This window comes from Lampetra planeri, chromosome 54 (assembly GCF_965212315.1).
Source record: "Lampetra planeri chromosome 54, kcLamPlan1.2.h2, whole genome shotgun sequence".
NCBI classification, from domain to species: Eukaryota; Metazoa; Chordata; class Hyperoartia; order Petromyzontiformes; family Petromyzontidae; genus Lampetra; species Lampetra planeri.
The window spans coordinates 3,168,591-3,190,285 of record NC_136160.1 but is presented as its reverse complement, the minus strand read 5'-3'; the positions used below and the strand labels follow the sequence as shown (position 1 = coordinate 3,190,285).

Genomic DNA, 21,695 nt, shown 5'->3' with positions numbered 1-21,695 from the left:
TGGGTTGGGGGTGGATGGAAGAAGTGGTGGGGGAGGAGGAGGAGAAGTGGGGGGAGGGGGTAGAGACGCAAGCGATGAGAGAGCGCTTCGGGGGCTTGCTGCAGCAAAAGTTGTTCCAAGGACACACGCACAAAAGAGAGCAGTCTTCCGCCAAGGGTAAAACAAACGTCCCCCATCCCGTGTAGCCTCCGAGGGGCTGTTAGGGGGCGCAAGTGCTACTCGGCGAATGATCACTCACAAAGGCAAAAACCTCCCCGTGTCGCCTCGAACGCGCGGCTGGGGCAAAGTGCTGTTTGCGAGCACCTCTGTGTTGATATTTAAAATGACGGTGATGCTGCTGCTGCTGCAGCTGTCGCAGCGTTGGCGGTGGTGCACGAGTAAACACGCCACCGTGGCTAGGAAATGTTAACTATCTCGCCTGGTCTACGGGAGGTCGTGGGTTCGATCCCGACCCTGACGCCTGCTGTATGTATGGAGTTTGCGGTGTCTCTCTCTCATCATCATCACCGTGGCTAGGAAATGTTAACTATCTCGCCAGGGCTACGGGAGGTCGTGGGTTCGATCCCGACTCTGACACCTGCTGTATGTATGGAGTTTGCGGTGTCTCTTTCTCTCATCATCATCACCGTGGCTAGGAAATGTTAACTATCTCGCTTGGTATACAGGAATTCGTGGGTTCGATCCCGACCCTGACGCCTGCTGTATGTATGGAGTTTGTGGTGTCTCTCTCTATCATCGTAATCATCACTGTGGCTATGAAATGTTAACTATCTCGCTTGGTCTACAGGAAGTCGTGGGTTCGATCCCGACCCTGACGCCTGCTGTATGTATGGAGTTTGTGGTGTCTCTCTCTCATCATCATCACTGTGGCTATGAAATATTAACTATCTCGCCTGGTCTACGGAAGGTCGTGGGTTCGATCCCGACCCTGACGCCTGCTGTATATATGGAGTTTGCGGTGTCTCTCTCTCTCTCTCATCATCATCATCACTGTGGCTATGAAATATTAACTATCTCGCCTGGTCTACGGGAGGTCGTGGGTTCGATCCCGACCCTGACGCCTGCTGTATGTATGGAGTTTGCGGTGTCTCTCTCTCATCATCATCACTGCGGCTATGAAATGTTAACTATCTCGCCTGGGCTACAGGAAAGTCGTGGGTTCGATCCCGACCCTGATGCTGTATAGTTTGAGTTTAATTTTTCTCCGGGTCCTCCGGGTTTCTTCCCCTCCACATTTCGAATCAACTTCACGCGTTCGGAGTATTTGGCTGCTGTGTAAAATTTATCCACGGCGATGATAAGTTAGCCACTTCGTTGAGCTTTCATTTGTGATAGCCAGGTAGCTTTTCAAAACAAACATAAATAGGTTCATGAAATATCTCAGTAAATGGGCCTTTAACCGGTAAACATGTTTTTGAATCCGTTACCAGCTTATAGTTTAGTTGTTGAAGGCGGCGATGCTCGTGAGCGGCACGAGGGGGTGCCCTGTGCCTGTGATGGATGCAGTCACTCTCCACGTGCAGCACCGACACCACCACCGACACCACCACCACCGACACCACCACCGCCACCACCACTACCACCGCAACCACCACCACTGCCACCACCACCACCGCAACCACCACCACTGCCACCACCACCACCACCACCCCCACCACCACCACCACCGCCACCACCACCACCGCCACCACCACCACCACCGCAACCACCACCACTGCCACCACCACCACCACCACCACCACCCCCACCACCACCACTACCACCACCACTACCACCACCACCGACACCACCACAACCACCACCACCCCCACCACCACCACTACCACCACCACTACCACCACCACCGCCACCGCCACCACCACCACCACCACTACCACCACCACTACCACCACCACCGACACCACCACAACCACCACCACCGCCACCCCCACCGCCGCCACCGACACCACCACCACCGACACCACCACCACCGACACCACCACCACCGACACCACCACCACCGCCACCATCCCCACCACCACCGACACCACCACCACCACCACCACCACTACCACCACCACTACCACCACCACTGACACCACCACAACCACCACCACCGCCACCACCACCGCCGCCACCGACACCACCGACACCACCACCACCGACACCACCACCACCACCACTACCACCACCACTACCACCATCCCCACCACCACCGACACCACCACCACCGACACCACCACCACCGCCACCACCACCACCGCCACCATCCCCACCACCACCGACACCACCACCACCACCACCACCACCGACACCACCACCGCCGCCACCGACACCACCACCACCACCACCACAACCGACACCACCACCACCGACACCACCACCACCACTACCACCGACACCACCACCACCGCCACCACCACCACCGCCGCCACCACCACCATCACCACCACCACTACCACCGACACCACCACCACCACCGCCGCCACCACCACCACCACCGACACCACCACCACCACCACCGCCACCACCACCACCGCCACCGCCACCACCACCACCACCACTACCACCGACACCACCACCACCACTACCACCGACACCACCACCACCGCCACCACCACCACCACCGCCACCACCCCCACCACCGCCACCGCCACCACCACCACCACCACTACCACCGACACCACCACCACCGCCACCGCCACCACCACCACCACCGCCACCGCCACCGCCACCACCACCACCACTACCACCGACACCACCACCACCGCCACCACCGCCACCGCCGCCACCACCGCCACCACCCCCACCACCACCACCACCACCGCCACCGCCACCACCACCACCACCACCACTACCACCGACACCACCACCACCGCCACCGACACCACCACCGCCACCACTACCACCGACACCACCACCACCGCCACCGCCACCACCACCACCACCACTACTACCGACACCACCACCACCGCCACCGCCACCACTACCACCACCACCGACACCACCACCGCCGCCACCACTACCGCCACCACCGCAACCACCACCACCGCAACCACCACCCCCACCACTGCCACCACCACCGACACCACCACCACCGCCACCACCACCACCACTACCACCGCCACCACCACCACCACCGACACCACCACCGACACCACCACCACCACCGCCACCACGACACCACCACCACCACCACCGACACCACCGACACCACCACCACCGACACCACCACCACCACCGCCACCACCGACACCACCACCACCACCGCCACCACCACCACCACCGACACCACCACCACCGACACCACCACCGCCACCACCACCGACACCACCACCACCGACACCACCACCACCGACACCACCACCACCGCCACCACCACCGACACTACCATCACTGACACCACCGACACCACCACCACCGCCACCACCACCACCGCCACCACCACCCCCACCACCACGACCACGAGCCGCTCAGTGATCCCCACGCGGCCAGCTCAGCCAGCCCTCGACTTACATCGGCAGATTCACACAACGCGATTTATTCACCAATGACTCTCACGGATGATGTAATTTCACACTCTACAAATGTGAGAAATAAAATGCACGAATAATTAACGTCAATATTTAACAATAAAAAAAATTTGCTTTTACCAATTGTCAATTTTGCAAGGCATATCCCTAACTTGCTCAGCAAACTGCAAACGAATAAAAAAAAATGCGCGTCACGTTATTTGTTCACGCTCGCTGGCTTTATTTACGATCGATGAGTTTAGAAATGTCTTTTAAAACTTTCTAGGTTATCGCGTGGAGTTCAATTTCACCGTTGTTATTTTACATTGCCAGATTCACACAACGCGATTATTCACCGACGACTCGCGCGCGTATTATATAATTACACACATTTATAAATCACCCCACGTACTTCCCCCCCCCGCCGTCCCCCTGGGACATTGCCACGCGTACCCCTACGGGAGGTCCGCCTACCCCCTGTTGACAACCACAGGTACCCGAGGGGGTGACTAACACCCCCCCCCCCACGACACAATTAAGCGCCCGTGTTTATCGAACTTCTTTTGAGCAAAACACAACGGAGGGCGAGAAGTCCAGCAGCGGCAGGGGCACGCACGCGCGCGCCCGTGACCCCTGACCTCCGCGGAGTACGTCTTGCCGGCCACGGTGTGCTCAGAGCCGCTGCCGTCCACAGCCCCCCAGTGGAAGTGGAACTGCTTCAGCTTGTAGGGGGTGGGCAGGGGCCCCCCACTCAGCACTGCAAAGACAAAGATCCCCCCTCGTGCCATTAGCGAGTTGGCGTCTGCGGGGGGGCTGGGCAAGCAGCACCACGCCCGGCCGCCTTTGTATCCCCCGGCAGTGGCGACGTTTACCCACCGGAACCAGGCACTCGTTTTGAGGCTGAGTCGACCTAGGTGAGGCCCGGGACAGGTTTGGATAAATCGCCGTTGAACCACCCCCCCCCCCCTCCAAAACTCGGTGTGTAGCCTTCGACCCTTCGGGGGTCGCCGTGATGAGTTCTGTGGTGAGGAGTTGGAACTCTCCGTGAAGAGTTCTGTGGACAGGAGTTGGAACTCTCCGTGATGAGTTCTGTGGTGAGGAGTTGGAACTCTCCGTGGTGAGTCTCTCCATTGGCGATGTTTACCACGCACCGCACCGGGTACACATTTGAGGCTGAGTCGACCTAGGGGGAGGCCCAGCAGGGCCGAGTCAGATAATCGTCACTGTGTGTTGGTGGTGGCCGTGAGTGAGAATCGAACTCGGGTTCGTCGGGCTCGGAGCGCAGCGTGGCGCTAACCACTGCGCCACCACTCCCTCACTCCAAGCGCAACGCACAGAGTCACCGCCTCAGTCAGTCTCACGCAGTCAGTCAGTCAGTCTCACGCAGTCAGTCTCACGCAGTCAGTCTCACGCAGTCAGTCGCAAGTCACAATGATCCAACCCAGTCTCTCGCACAGAATGATTGCGCAAGGCACCTTCCAAATTAATTCTCGCCCCGCCTCCTCCTCCCCCACCGCCCCCACCTCCCGGCCCCTGTCTGTGCTCTAAAGCCGCTTGCAAAAAGCCGCCGGGACTCGAGTAGAAGAAGTTCGCTTACAAAGCCAGGGACCTCACCCTCCTCGTGTGCGTCCACGCATCAAACCTCCCCACCGCCGCCTCTTCGCGTCCCACCTCTCCCTCGCTCGCCCTCTCTGTCTTTCTCTCTGTGTCTCTCTCTGTCTCTGTGTCTCTGTGTCTCTCTGTCTCTCTGTCTGTCTGTCTGTCAGCCCAAGGGCGCTCGTGCCAACGCAGAGGTTTTGCTCGTCAGAGTTCAGTTCGCAATGTCCGGACATCACTGGGGGTATGGCGAGAAGAACGGTGAGTTTGCTCCTCTCGATCCACCGTGTGCGCTCGACGTTCATTTTGATGTCTCGTTTTGTTGTTGTTGTTGTTCGCTGATTGTTGTTGATTTCGCTGAGAGGAAGAGCAGGTGGGGGAAAGATGCAAGCTCTCGAAATTACATAAGCGCTTTTTTTCTCTCTCTCTGTGGTGGTGGTGGTACTGCGTTGTCACCGGTGCACACATTCCACGTACCCATGACGGGGAACGTTTTCTTTTATTTTCCCTTATGTGACATTATAACTGAACACTTTCGTCATTCACATTGCCCTAAAATGACAACATATAATTGGCGACGTTTCAGGCAATGGCTCTTCATCGTAGCGGAGAGGAAGCTTGTAGATGTTGTGAGTCTACTCTCAAGCTGAAGTCGTAATTAATTGGTACGGTTTGTTTCAGTGACAAAGCTCACTCATTGGCTGTGTCGGGTGGTGGTGTGTTAACGACACATTTCTATTTATCTAACGCTAACAAAAAACACTTTATTAGGGCGATTCAATTGGCGAAAACGTCGCCTATTGTTTATTTTTCCTTCGAGGGCAGAATTTTGTTCATGAGACCCAGCAAAGTGGAACCCGATTTAGAGTTTTGCTTAAATGATTGCCCGCTGCTGTTCGAGCTAAACCGACGGGCTAAATGACACCAATAGACTTCATACATCAACGTTTGTCGATGGGGGGGACGTAGGTTGATTTATGTTTTTGATGACTCAATCGCCGTCAGTTTTAACAAATGTCGCATTCACTGTGGCCCAGAGGTCGCAACCGGGTACCCGATACCCGGCTACCCGTACCCGGCCGGGTACGGGTACGGGTAGCCGTTTCCGACCCTGGTGCGGCCGGGTACGGGTACGGGTAGACCGTGAGTCACTGGTGAGTAGCCGTTTGTCACTCATTTCGGGTAGGGTACGGGTAGGGTACGGGTACGGGTACCCATTTGCGACCCTGGTGCGACCGGGTACGGGTACGGGTAAGGAATCAAAACCCGTTTGCGACCTCTGCTGTGGCCGGCAGCTGGGAGAACGGCAATGTGCGTGCCGGGTGGCCCAAAAGTCAGGACACATCGAGTTATTATATTCATGTTGGCAAGTGTACGTGGGGTTGCTTAATTGATTTGAACAAATGTTCACACTGACTTCCACCAACATTGATGGGTGCATGGAATGGTCGAACGTTCATGAAACTTTGTTGCTATTTATTTCCTAAATTCATTCCCGGTGTGCGCTCAGTCGATGTTTTCAAAACGACGAATTCGAGATGACCGCCACGGGAAGGAGAAAAAAATAGACACGAAGCATCTTCTTGGTTCTTTCGGTAAAGTCACGTAGAAGGGAAAGACAGCGTCTTTCCGACAGACCTGTTCTTCACCTGAGGACGGCTGCTTGCGTTGTGGCCGAAACGTCGTGAGAATTGTATTTTATTATGTTTTATTTTTATTATTTTATTATTTCCCTTTTACGTGACTTTACCGAAAGAACCAAGAAGATGAATCCCTTCAGTCACGAAAGCTTTCAATCGAAATTTAGACACGAAGCAGTGATCAAAGATAAAATATCAACTTAAACAATAATGTGTTAATGCCGGGTGTTAAAATAAATAGGGAATGCCGGGATGTCTTTGCCTGTTGGGGCCACCCGGTTCGTTTAAATCCCATAACTCCCGCGGTACGCCAGGCGGGTGTTCGTGAACCCATCTGTGCGGACCGATTTAAATGATCGACGCCTCTCGCACTGGGGCCTCTTCCTCCGCGTCTCCTCTCCGGCTTTTCCTGCCCACCAAGGCCGTAGCAATGGAGTCAACATTGGGGGGGGGGGGGGACCAAATCTTCCAGGCCCCCCCCCCCAGTAAAAACATCTAAATTTAAAAACGAATTTTCTTCCAAAAATATAGAAAAAATCACTAACACATGGGATGGACTTTTTATTTATTTTTTACAGTAATGTCTAGTAGTGTGTTGTATTACATTGCTCTGTTGTTTTACCTTTTCTTGTTTCATTGTATGTAATGGCAGAGATTAGGGCTTAATAAAGTACAACCATAACCACAATCATATCAACAGAAATCTATTTCAAAGCAATATATTGGGGGGGGGGGGGCATTTTGAGCATTTTATAATTACGGCTTTGCTTGCCCACACGCCGACAACGATCGCCGTCCTTCCCCCCGAGTGAAAGAGCACGCCCCAGAAAGTTCACCAACAAGCAGAAAGACGCGCGCGCGCGCTCTGCCGCCTGTCAATGAAGCGATTCGAATGCGGCCGCGCGCACACGCGTGTGCATGTACGTATGTTGAACACACCTATGAAGAAGGTTCATTGCTCGAAACGTCGCCTATTCTATATATATTTTTTTTATTTATTTTTATTTAAGACCAGACCGTTTTATTGGCGAAAGTGTTGAGTTTCCTTTGTCGCATTGGAACTGCGTTGTTGTATCGTCGTGCGTATGTTGGACTTCTTTCGCACCGTACGCAGCCCAAACCCGGGTCGCGTGATCGCATTGCTCCCTCCCGGCACCCGCACGCAGCAGCGAACGCACACGCAACCAAGTCTGCGCACACGCGTGACCACACACACGCGTCTTCTCCGCACTGCGAGTGCGCTCCGGGAAGTAAGGGCGCACCCAACGTTGCGCCCGGTGGCAATCAACTTGTACAAATCTGTTCTAGATTTGAAGTTTTCGTGACTGCAAGAATCCATACTCTTTTGTTTCATTCGATAAAGTCACGTAGTTAAAAAAAAAAAATAACTTGTGTTGCGCCCGAAACGTCGTGATTTAATTTAGATGTTTTTCATTTTTATTTTATTTTTTTACCTCCGTAACTTTACCGAATTATACAAATCTGGTCAAGACAACGACAAAGACCACCCCGTGTAGCCTGTAACAGACTGTAACAGACTGTAGGGGCAAGTGCTGTCAGCGAGCAGCTAATGAAGGCCGGCTCGGCACACGAGGGGGTGGGTGGGTGGCCAGCACCACGCCCGACCGCCTTCGTCTCCCCACTGGCGATGTTTTACACACCGCACCAGGTACTCATTTGAGGCTGAGTCGACCTAGGGGAGGCCCAGGACCGGTTCAGATAATCGTCGCCGGTGTTGGCCGTGAGCGGGAATTGAAATCGGGTTTGCCAGGTTCGTAGCGCAGCGTAGCGCTAACCGCTACGCTACCGCACACCCTCCGGTGTGGTCTCACACAACACACCACACCGCACGCACCGGATTATAGGAGGCGCCCTCAACTTTTGCTTAAAAATCCAGGAGAGCGGTGCGTCTTATAATCCCATCGCCGAGGCAGCAAAATGTGCGCGTATGGCCAAAGGCCGGGTGGGTGCTCTCTCCATATCCTTTCTGTCTCTTGCGTTGTCCGCGATGCAACGGTTAGAAAATTGGAATTGGGATCCAGAGGTCGCCGCGAGGTCGATCTCGCTGCACGGTAGTTGACACAGTGACTAAGTTTCCAAACTTAAATCTACCCCCCCCCCAACACCGCAACCGCACACGAAGCCACCCGTCCCTCGCACCGCGCCGTCTCTCATCCACCCATCAGCGGAACAAATAGACGGGGTCCACCAGAGTCAATCGGCGAGGTAAAGCGTGGAGTGCTCTCATCTCACCGCAGTTTCAAGAGTGGTTCGATCTGCCAGCGCAGCAATTGAAACGGAGTGGACGAGGCCGGGGGGACCTTCTAGCGAAGAGCCCCGTCTCGTGGAAGCCCTTCAGCCAGCAGTGGCATAGACAAGCAATTGCAGGGCCGCGCCTTTGTCTTTGTGCAGAATAAGTTAGAATTAAACTACGTAACGTTTTTACAATTTTATTTTATCAGGCCAGGCCCACTGAGCCATGTAGCTCTTTTTCAGAAGCGACCTGGCCACAAATGATAGCTCAACGAAGTGGCTTATCACGTGGAAATGTACAGCAGCCAAATACTCTAAACGCGTGATGTTGATTTTAAATGTAGAGGGAAAAACCGGAGGTCCCGGAGAAAAATCCCCGCGATCACCCACGGGGAGGAAGAGAAAAACACGCAAACTCCAAACATAAAGCAGAAGGCATCACGGCCAGCATCGAACCCGCGACCTCCTGCACACCAGGCGAGGTAGTTAACATCTCCAAGCCACCGTGATGATGATGATGAGAGAGAGACACGCAAACTCCAAATATACAGCAGGCGTCGTCAGGGTCGGGATCGAACCCGCGACCTCCTGTATACCAGGCGAGGCAGTACCGCGGGCGAGACAAGAGGCAAAAAGTAGGGCGCTCAAACGAAACGTCGGAAGGTAGTGGCTTCCCATTCACTGGCGGTCGTGAAGCGATGGTGGAAATTCCACATTCCCAGGACGGAAGACAGTCGTGCCACACGGGTGGTTATAACTCAGCGCGTTCGTCAACAGCACGAGCCTCGGTCTCGTTTAGCGTGGCTCACGTAGATGCGTTTTCACAACTCGGTGCTCGTTTTATCGACCAGGGGGGTGGGGATGATGGGGTGAGTCTTGGCCATTTCACCACGGCGAATATTAAACGTTGAAACGAGGCAATGAGCCGCGGATGTAGGACTCAATGCCAAATTCTCCGCATTATCGTACGCACTTCCCCCCCCCCACCCCCCAATTAATGTTAACGAACAAGATTTGGTGCGGATTTAAATTCTTCGCGTGCGTGCGCGCGCGTGCGTGCGCGTGCGTGCGTGAGACCAGATTTGTATAACTTTATTGACACTGTTCTTTGGTTCTTTTGGTAAAGTCACGTATAAAGATAAAATAATAAATTAAAAAATTGTTTTTTAATTTTATCTTTATACGTGACTTTACCGAAAGAACCAACGAACAGTAAAGTCACGTATAAAGATAAAATAATAAATAAATAAAAATATTCTTTTATCTTTATACGTGACTTTACCGAAATAACCAAAGAACAGTAAAGTCACGTATAAAGATAAAATAATAAATTAAATTACATTATTTTTTTTATTTTATCTTTATACGTGACTTTACCGAAAGAACCAAAGAATAATTCCTGCAGTCACGAAAGCTCCAAATTAAGTTTATTGACACTGGGCACGAGTTTGCAATGCGTCTTACTCTCCCGCGCGTACGGTCTCGTAAGGCTCAAGACGTCTTTGATTTTAACGGCAAAGCTCGGGGTAAAAGCAGAACCTCAAACAGATTGTGGGGGTGATGGTTACTGCTGCTGCACTGGCACAATTAACATAAAAAAAACAAATCCATTAGTGGGCTGTCCATAAATGACGTCACGCACCTGGGGGGGGGGGGGTCAGACATTTGTGACGATGTGTGACGAGGGGGGTTGAGAAATGTGACGTCACATCAAAATGCGCAACTTTAAATGGATATATAATTGTTATAACACTAATTGTGACAACAACATCAGAGTGCAGCGCCACATTAAATACGCACTACAATGGCAATAGTTTAAAGCGATTTGAAGCGTGTTTTATTTTCAAAATAGAAATATGGTTCTGTGGGGGGGGGGGGGCAGAGCTTTGTGACGTCATATTTGAGGGGGGGTCTGACTTTTTGTGACGCCGTGTGACTTAACAGAAAAAATATGTAATAAACATTTTTGGGTATTGCTCCTTTTTCATGTGCGCTATAAAAATAAGTAATTCGCCTGAAACGTCGCCAAATGTATATAATTTTTTTTGTATATATATAATTCTTGGTCATGCCACGGTGTTATTAAATGTGCTGAGGTTTCGCTTCAGCGGAGCTCGAAGTTACACATCAATGAAAGTCATCAATGAGTTCACAGCGAGGGGGAGCAAGGTTCAGGGTAAGGGGACAGTGTACCTCCTCGTCATCATCATGAACCCCGATATCCAGCGTGGAGAAGTATACATACATAATACTGGTAGGAACCTCCTGGTTACACCAGCCCACACGGGATTATTGTGTCCGTCGTGCAGGGAGGGGCTGGCTGGGGAGGGGAGGGTGGGGAGGGGCTGGGTGGGGAGGGTGGGGAGGGGCTGGGTGGGGGGTGGGAGGGGTGGGGTTGGGTGGGGAGGGGCTGGTCACCCCGTGGTGCCCTTATAAAACTCAACGTTTAACCTACTCACGCCGGCTTGTGCCCGCCCTCACAGTCGGCAATATTTGCGGAATACACCACGCCGCCGTTGACCCTGGCCATTGACCGAGCAACCCAACGTTCCTACCAGCTCCCTCCGCAGGAGGAATGTGTTTAGTCGCCGTGTGAAGCGGTGGTGCAATGCGTGGTCCGAACACTTCACTTTGCATCGTCGTGACCCGAGTTCCATCACCAGGCACGGCTAACATCGTTGACAAAGACAAAGATCCCCCGTGTAGCCTTAACAGACCGTTGGGGAAAGTGCTGTTAGCGAGCAGCACCTATGGAGGCCGGCACAGCACACGAAGGAGGGTGGGTGGCCAGCATCACGCCCGACCGCCTTTGTCTCCCCGGTGGCGATGTTTGCTACAAAACGCACCAAGTACTAATTTGAGGCTGAATCGACCTAGGGGAGGCCCTGGACCGGTTCAGATAATCATCACTGGTGTTGGTGGCTGTGAGCGGGAATCGAACTCGGCTCGCCAGGTTCGTAGCGCAGCGCGCTAACCGCTACACATGACACCCTCCAACCTACACTGACCAACGTGGTGAAGTATGGTTAAAAATCCACCCCTCCCCCGACCGCGCCCTCCCTCTCTCCCACACATCGTGGGGAGGCCCTCATCCAGCAGTGGATTGACACAGAAGGGACTTGACACGTACCTGTACCGTACGTCGCTGCCGATTGATCTAAACGGGGGAGGGGGGTGGGTGCAAACAACGGAGGAACCTGGAGAGAAGTCCACTTCGTCACAAGGAGAGAGAGCGAGAGAGAGAGAGGGAGAGTTCACGCAAACTGTGGGATCGCACCGACCACGACCTCCTGCGTAGCTGGCGAGACAAGATGACGTCTCCTGGCGAGCACAGCGCCCCGTGATTGTCACGGTCAAATATTTGAGCAGTTTGGAATTTAGCTTTTTTGTACAATTGCATTTTGTGGGAAACACACGGAGGAAACATCGCCCTGCTGCTGCTGCTGTCAGTAGCCTAATGTCCACTTTGCAGGCCCGCTGCTGCTGTGCTGAGCGTGCAAGAATGCACGTTGAACTTCTTTCGCACCGTACGTAGCCAGCCGCGTTGATCGGAGGTGCGGGAGGAAGGAAAAAAAACCGAACCAAAGCAGTTCTAAAGAAATGAGTTCGTCAAACTAGACGATTTAAAAGTGCACAGCCTCCAGTGGCCTCCTAACATCGGAAGGAAGAGCGTTCCAGACGGCCGCAAGAAGCACGTCTGAAAGTGCGCGATGAGGTGACCGTCTTTGTACGATGGCGCTATTTAAGACCTGAACAGTGAGTGTGCTTGGCACTGTGGTGGCAGAAATGGAGGGGACGGCGAGGCTTTTAGTGAGTTAAATTGAAGCCCACGTTTGGTAGGGAGAGCGTTCCAGACGGCCGCAAGAAGCTCACGTGGCAGCGCAAGCCGGCCACAAGTGACTGTCGTTGCGAGGATGCTGACCCCTGTGCCTTTGCGCACAAAGACAGCTGACAACTGGGGGAGAGGGGAGGGGGGAGGAGGGGGAGGAGGGGGGAGGGCCCCCCACCTCCCCCCGCCCCCCTAGGCAAAATAAAAACCTGCTCTCTGAGACCTTGGTCACATAGCGGATGCAATTTAAACAAACGCGAGTTATTTTCTTTTCGTCGCTCAGCTTTCAGCGCGCCGCTTTTGACCGCAACGAGGGGAGCGCAGCGTCCCCGGGTCAAACGGTTCCATCCGTTGGCTGAAGGAATCGATGCGCGGCCCTCTGTCGACAAATCCACTGCTGGATGAAGGGGCCTGCGCACACGCGCCCCTGGCACGGGTCGTGGGCAGGGCCCGGATCAAGGCGTGGGGGGCTTTAGGGGCTGGCAGCTCAGGGGCCTCCGTCAGCTGGAGGGGTCCTCCAGAGATGAAGTGAAAAGTGATTTTGTTTGTGAATGCTGAATTGTATTTATAATCAACGTTTTTGGGTTTAGATCGCGTTATTTATAAATGTGTCGTAACTCTCCACCACCCGACACGACCAATCAGTAAAAAAAGTGTCACGTTGACAAAGGACAAATAGTTCACTGGGTAAAGCACATTTATAAATAACACGATCTAAGCCCAAAAACGTAGATTATGAATAATATTGGTCGCGAAAGCCTACGTGTTAAACTGAATTTTATTTGTTAGCCTTGTAAAAAAAAATTTCTATTTTTCTTTAACTTTGTTTTCATTTTGATAAATATTACTGGGGGGGGAGGGGGGTGGTTGGCACCGTGGTGGGCGCGCGGCGCTTACGAACCTGTCACAGCTGAGTTTGACTCCCGATGTATCGTGGCTAACAGTGGCGAGCGACGTCCGAATCAATCCCAGCCCTACCACTACCTCCCCCCCCCCCTTCCTCCCCAGTGGTGAAAGATCGTCCTCCCCATTTGCGAATTAACTTTTTTGGCCAAATTTTTTTTGGGGTTTATTTGTATTTTTTTGGTGTTTGCAATCTGCACGAGGGTAAATTTCCGGGAAGACATGGGCGGTGGTAAACACGCTTCGTTTGTGCTTACTTCGCCAGCTTTAATCGGCGGCCTCATTTGCGTTCGCAAACATAAATGCACGGAGCACTGTGCACGGCTGATAAACAAAACTGCGCCCTTGCGCCGGCCGTTTCGTCGTGAAATAGACGTCGGAAAACCCCGTGACATGCTTCTGATACGGACACGTACATGCGTGTGCATGAACTGCACAGCCAGCTAGTTATTCTGACGTGCGTCAATGCTGTTACTCCCTCCTCCCCTCCCGCCGTGAAATCAGAATTTGTATTTGGGCTGGAGGAATCCTATGAGCCGTGAAGCTCTTGTTAACAGATGTCCCGTGGGTGAGTGCCATCCAGGGGTCGGCGACTAATGGGAAGACCCCAATGCCAGATAGATGGTGGTGGTGGTGGTGATGGTGGTGGTGGCGATCACATTTTTTGAGAAAATCTATAAGGGTGGCGCTTGAACGTTGAGTGTTGACTGCACGAGACAGTCGAAAGATTTGGCAGAAGCAAGGAGGCTTCGCCAGGGCCCAGTGGCCTTGACATTAGCGCGGTTCGCAACGTACGGTGAGAAAGAAGTTCAACGTACACACACACACACGTACATGCCTCTTGACCATGACTTGCTTCGTGATCGTTTCCACTCTGCCGGAGCAATATTGACATCACCACGCACCGCGTTGTGTACACAAGCAGCCTCGCCCGCTCATTAATTCGCAAATGTTTGCTTAGGCCCAATCGTGGCAATGTTACGGGGAAATGCTGTTGATGTATTTATATTTATCACAACATTTATATAAATATATATAATCAGATATACAAATACTAAAGTTTTAGTCTCCAGTCTATTGTCTTTCAAAATCAATATTTTCCATCAGGATTTGTTCAATGAGAAAAAAAAACTTGACCGGTTTCACCCTTTCGAGTATCATCAGCAAAGTCAATTTTGGAAAAAAAACACAACTCATTCTGTGTATACAAAACTCATTCCGTGTGTACACAAAACTCATTCTGTATGTACACAAACTCATTCCACGCGTACACAAAACTCATTCTTCGTGTACACAAAACTCAGTCCTACGTGTACACACAACTCATTCTGTGTGTACACCAAGCTCATTCTGCGTTATTGCAGAGACGCGGCACGGCGTTTGGAATTTTGTTGCGGGACAAGCAGTGCTCTGGAACACCAATGCGCTGATGACCAAACACACACACACACACTTTGTTGACACGTAATCACACGCGTATAAAGTATACATATTTACACACACACACACAGATACATATTCACAACAAGGAAACGTTAACACAATGCCCAGCAACCCTCAAGTTTCAATTTCACACGCTTAAGGAAAGAGAGCGATGGGTTCAAATCTGGGGTTTCAAACCGCCCAGCAGCGATTCAAATGAGGCCTTCACTCGAGGCGAGCCGGCGGTCTGAACCTGGACACCGACGAATGGGGGCTGCAAGCTGCACCTCGAGGCCACGTGAAAGTGTCGAAGGCGACTCGCTGCTGGCAGGGCAGTCACGGGACAGACCCTGCAGGTGCCATGGGTTGACTGACTGACTGACTGGCTGACTGACTGACTGACTGACTGGCTGGCTGGCTGGCTGGCTGGCTGACTGGCTGACTGACTGGCATGACAGACTGACTGACTGACTGGCATGATAGACTGACTGACTGGCTGGCTGGCTGACTGACTGGCATGATAGACTGACTGACTGGCATGATAGACTGACTGACTGACTGGCTGGCATGAATGACTGACTGGCTTACTGGCTGACTGGCATGACTGGCAGATGCCTCACCTGTGCTCCCTACACTGTGCACAACTTGCCGCGTTTTAGCCGCCCGGCGCTCCGCTCGTTGTTGTGAGCGTCGCTCCTCCGCCCTCCGTTGCTGCCGCTGCCTCCAACTGCCCAGCGGCGTCCTTCGCGAGCCTCCTCCACGGAGGTCGATCTTGACATCGCTGGCACCCATCTTAAGAGGACACACAACGTAAATTCGCTGAACATCACCAAATTTTGCAATCGCTGGAAGTTTCGTGCCAAGTCAAAAGTTATTTCCTGCTCAAATGAGATTTTTTTAGCAAGACTTCGCACTGCTCTGCGAGATTTCTAACGGGATTCTTTATCCTGCGGGCATCACGGTGGCTAGGAGATGTTAACTACCTCGCCTGGTATACAGGAGGTCGTGGCTTCGATCCCGACCCCGACACCTGCTGTATATTTGGAGTTTGCGTCTTTCTCCGTGGTGAGATGTTAACTACCTCGCCTGATATACAGGAGGTCGTGGCTTCGATCCCGACCGTGACACCTGCTGTATATTTGGAGTTTGCGTCTCTCTCTCCGTGGTACGATGTTAACTACCTCGCCAGGTATACAGGATGTCGTGACTTCGATCCCAACCCCGACACCTGCTGTATATTTGGAGTTTGCGTCTCTCTCTCTGTGGTGAGATGTTAACTACCTCGCCTGGTATACAGGAGGTCGTGGCTTCGATCCCGACCACGACACCTGCTGTATATTTGGAGTTTGCGTGTTCGTTCTCCCCGTGGTGGCGTAGATTTTTCTCCAGGTCCTCCGTATTTTATTCTCCACATTTAGAATCAACATCACGCCGTTTATAACAATTTGGCTGCTATACATTTCCACGCGATAAGCCACTTCCTCGATCGGTCATTTGTGACCAGGTCGCTTCTGAAAAAGAGCTGCATAGCTCAGTGGGGGCCTTACCCGGCAAAATAAAATAAAAAATAGTTTAGAGTTGTATCGCACGGACAAATCTGCAGGGATTTATGTACAGGACGATTGTACTTCAACACTTGATTGACATTCCACTCGTAAAGCCTCACCGCTCCCCAATTGTCCAATCCCTCGCCCCTCCCCTCGCCCCTCCAACTCCTTCCCATCCCGCCCGTACCCTTTCGCGATCCTTAAGTACCCCCTCGATCGCTGTCTCTCCAGCACCTCCGATGAGCGCGGTCGGCTACGTACGGTGCGAAGGAAGTTCAACAGACACACGCTGATCGATCCGTAACACGCCTCCCCCCCCTTGTCAACGGCACCATTCCGTTTTTGCGAGCGGTGTGACAAATGCCTCGAGCGAAGACGCTCTGTAAATATAAACGAGGTTATGTAATGCATTTGTTTATACTGGTAGGAACCTCCTGGTTACACCAGCCCACAGGGGATTATTGTGTCTGTCCGTCCGTCGTGCATCCAAAAATGGGAGGGGTGGGGCTGGGTGGAGAGGGGAGGGGCTGGGTGGGGAGGGGGGTTGATTTTAAATATTAATACGGTAACATGAATTTACTTTTGCATAGGCACAATTGCAGAGAGGCACAATCGCCAACGTTAGGCCAATTCACTGGGGCATCCTGGCGAGGATGCCCCAGTGAGTCTCGGCCAGTGATGCCGAACCCTTAGAATGTCTGCGCTGACTGCACGGGGTTAATACCGTGCTGCGCTGTGAACACAGATGTCCAGTTTACAAAAGTTTGGATTTGAAACCCAGAACCCCAATGCACCGCAGCCCCACGTGCTCCCCACGCTCGAATCTACGGAGCGGTGGATTTGGTGCCCCGCTCAGCGGCTAACATCAGCGGCGGGTGACGTCTTAACCTGTCCGCAGAAAAGATCTGCACTGACCGGCGTGGTGAAGTATGGTCAAACAACTCCCATGACTTGTAATCCTGTATAGCGGATGCATTCGTGGGGGAAGTGGTGGTGGTGGGGTATCAGCGTGGAAGTTTGCCGGGAGCGGTAATTTGATTGGAGGCACCAGCCCCCCCCCCCACCGTGACATTGACCTTGCGAGCGTGAGCTACAAGTTTAACCTAGCGCCTATGCAGCCGTCAAATTATGATGAAGTAGTTTTTTGGGGGTGGGTGTGAGTGGGTGGTGGTGGCAATTATTGTGGTTTCTCGAACACCGGCTTGAGCAGAAATGGGCCGCTGTGAAATAAACCCCGAGCCGCTGCAGTTCTGTGACTTTCATCGCTAGCCGCGTGCAGGGCTGAAATAAAAAAAATGTGCTATGGTGGCTGCCGTCATTAACACGTGCCCCGCTGGTGATGGGTCAAAGGGGATGAGGGCCGCGACAAGAGATGTTGACTACCTCGCCCGGTATACAGGAGGTCGTGGGTTCGATCCCGACTCTGACGACGCCTGCTGTATATTTGGAGTTTGCGCCTCTCTCTCCGTGGTGAGATGTTAACTACCTCGCCTGGTATACAGGAGGTCGTGGGTTCGATCCTGACCCTGACGACCCCTGCTCCTGTATATTTGCAGTTTGCGGCGTCTCTCTCTCATCATCATCACAGTGGCTAGGAGATGTTAACTGCCTCGCCTGGTATACAGGAGGTTGTGGGTTCGATCCCGACTCTGACGACGCCTGCTGTATATTTGGAGTTTGCGCCTCTCTCTCCGTGGTGAGATGTTAACTACCTCGCCTGGTATACAGGAGGTCGTGGGTTCGATCCTGACCCTAACGACCCCTGCTCCTGTATATTTGCAGTTTGCGGCGTCTCTCTCTCATCATCATCACAGTGGCTAGGAGATGTTAACTGCCTCGCCTGGTATACAGGAGGTTGTGGGTTCGATCCCGACCCTGGCGCCTGCTGCTGTATGTTTGGAGTTTGTGGTGTCTCTCTCTCTCTCATCATCATCACGGTGGCTAGGAGATGTCAACTACCTCGCTTGGTATACAGAAGGTCGTGGGTTCGATCCTGACCCTGACGACCCCTACTGCTGTATATTTTGAGTTTGCGTGTCTCTCTCTCTCTCTCATCATCATCACAGTGGCTAGGAGATGTTAACCACCTCGCCTGGTTTACAGGAGGTCGTGGGTTCGATCCTGACCCTGACGCCTGCTGCTGTATATTTCGTAGTTTGCGTGTTTTTCTCTCCCCGTGGTCGCGTGGATTTTTCTCCGGGTTCTTCGGTTTTTTCCCCCCTCCACATTTTAGAATCAACATCACACCCTGAGAGCGTTTGGCTGATATACATTTCCGCACGAGGGTGATAAGCCACTTCGTTGGGCCATCACTTGTGGCCAGGTCCAGGGGCGGTTTCTTCATTAGGGCGATTGGGCGACGCACCACCAATGTCATTCAACCACAGAGTCACGCTAGCCGTCACTGTGCCTCTGGATATAGTCCAATCAGCGTCATGTCACGTTCTGTGGAGTACCGCCTCTTTTTGGGCGATTTCCCTCCAGCTGAGAATCGCCCCGAGTGTTCCCATAGACTTACATTCAAAGATGTTTTTTTCGAACGGGGGGGGGCGCTGCAATGCATTCTCTATGGCTTCCGGGAGGGCTCGCACTAACGTGCTTACGTCATCATACGTGCTTACGTCATCATACGTAAGCACGTTTCATCCAACAATATAATTTGTCGCCACCTAGTGGAATCTTTAATAAAAGAAACTTGAGTGGTTTGTTTTAATAGTGAGTATAGAAACAAACAAGATGTATTGTAAGAGTCACTTTATTTTTCATTAATATTAAATAAGTGAAGTTGCCTTCACATGCTTAAGCTGTTAATTTATCCATTGCATGGGTGGACCTTATCCTTATCAATCATCCAGACATTTGCCCCCCCTGAGAGATTTTGCAGGAGCCGCCACTGGCCAGGTCGCTTCTGAAAACGAGCAACACAGCTCTGTGGATCCTGAACTGATCAATTTTAAAAAGAATAGTTAATTAATAGTTACCTGGCGAGCTTTAAGGGCTGCAGCCCAGAGGCCTTGCCCACCCCCTCCTCCCCCATACACAGAAAACCAAAACGCATTATCGGTGCTTAATTTTAGCCAGATCGGTCTGGACTGTGGAGTCTGGAAAGCTGTTCTCTAGCAATGACGTTGAGCGCATCAACCAGACGCACCTCATCCTCCGTTGCACTCCGTTGTTCACGCTACGTTCCTACATATATATAGATACTAGCTGTACTACCTGGCTTCGCCCGGGACTTGGATCCACCACGCCCGACCGCCTTTGTCTCCCCAGTGGCGATGTTCACACACCACACCAGTTACTCGTTTTGAGGCTGAGTCGACCTAAGGGAGGCCCAGGACCGGTTCAAATAATCGTCAGCGGTGGTGGCCGTGAGCGGGAATCGAACTCGGGTCGCCGGGTTCGTAGCGCAGCGCGCTAACCACTACACTACAAGGCGTGACACTTCCACATGCGCGGGTCACGTGACAGATGTGACATCACAGCTCACTTGCCGTGCAAAAATCTCTGCATTATCGAGCTCCCCCCCCCCCAAATAAAAAAACAAAAGTGTATTTTTTGTTATTTTTGCATGGTGTACAGTCTGGAAAGTACCTACATGGCAATTTCCAGTTTGTTGCATGTCGGGAAGTACGCTAAACATTTTGAACAGACACACATATTCACAACTTTGCCAATTATATGTATATATGGAGATTACAACAACAACAAACACCATTCTTTTCATAGGATTATAGGAATATGACGATCAACAGCAGAAGACGAGTGTTGCGAGTAAGTGGACCTTGTACTCTTAAGTGGCAGCGCATCATGGGACCTCCTTTGCCAGTACCAAAATGTGATAATAGGTTCGTTACAACACTGCAGCAGGAGTGCGATACGGCTTGCACGCACCTCGGATAAATCCTGTTGAAAATGTGGGTGGTGAATGCCAAAGCATCTCTCTCTGTGTGTTCATTACTGCCGGATTAGTGCTGAATTTCAATCTTTTTTTTTTGTTCGCGATAACCTTGATTCATCTGCACAATTCGCGTAGAGTATCTCACTTAAATAAAATAAAAACGAAATTGTCCCCCAGGAGGCTCATGTTGTTTGGGAATCAGTTGAACACGGAGTAGTCGCAGTCGGCTTTCGCGACCAATATGATCCATGGTGGAGGTTTTTTTTGTGTGTGGGTTAGATCGCGTTAATAGAAATGTGTCGTTAAACCCGCCACCACCCTACACAGCCGATTAGTAAAGATTTGTCGCGTTTACAGAAGATGCCAAGTCGTTACTAGTACAGCAACACCGGCGTGTTGGAGAGTAAACCCACAACACTGGTCTTCGTAGGCGCTAACAGCACTTGCTCCAGCAGTCTGTTGAGGCTATACGGGAGAGGAGGGGGATCTTTGTCTTTGCTTTAATTGTGCTGTGATGCAACACCGCCGACGCAGCGGCTGCGGCGGGCATCACCAAAATCATGTTTCACATCGCTTGCGTGCTCAGCCCATGGACGCGAACACATCTGTCTCGCCGAATCGAACCGAAAACCGTAGCTGATCGATCTACCCATGGGGTCCCTTCCCCGCATCGATGATTATGGAAGCGCCTCCAAAATCCATTTTTAGTTTTTAGTTTTTACCGACACTCGATCCCGGATCTCGGCGTCCCCAACTGAGCGATCGGCTGCTCACAACGCGTTCGGAGAAAAAGAGAAACACAGACTCAACCCGCACAGCGCCCGCCGCATGCAAATCCCCGCGTTACGCAACGCAGCCGCAGTCAACCCACGGGGAGCGGGGGGGGGGGGGCGGGGGGGAGGGGGTCGCAATTCCCGAGCCCCCCCCCCCCCCACGTGCCCCCCCCCCCCCATCCTCCCACCCTCCGCAATACGTAACGAGGCAAGGTTGCGGTGGGGGGATGATGGAACGGAGCTGAGAAAAGCGCTTCGGAGCGACAGCGGCAGCGCATACCGCAGCATTCCGAGACGCGAATCAAGGTGTCAGCGCGGCCCCCCCCCCCCGCGTGCCCCC

The 21,695-nt window shown here is 52.5% G+C and overlaps 1 protein-coding gene across 2 annotated transcripts in view; it reads left to right on the top strand.

Moving 5' to 3' along the window:
- The window catches only part of LOC144735177 (carbonic anhydrase 2-like), a 527,023-nt gene that overhangs the window by 482,085 nt on the left and 23,243 nt on the right, over positions 1-21,695 (top strand). The window contains exon 1 of one of the 2 annotated variants that reach the window (XM_078617629.1): positions 5,043-5,348. The exons of the other annotated variant lie outside the window; for it this stretch is intronic. Within the exon in view, the coding sequence (XP_078473755.1) occupies positions 5,312-5,348 (37 nt within the window). The 5' untranslated portion in view covers positions 5,043-5,311. Of the gene's footprint in view, positions 1-5,042; positions 5,349-21,695 lie in introns of those variants that run through there. 2 annotated transcript variants of the gene reach the window in all.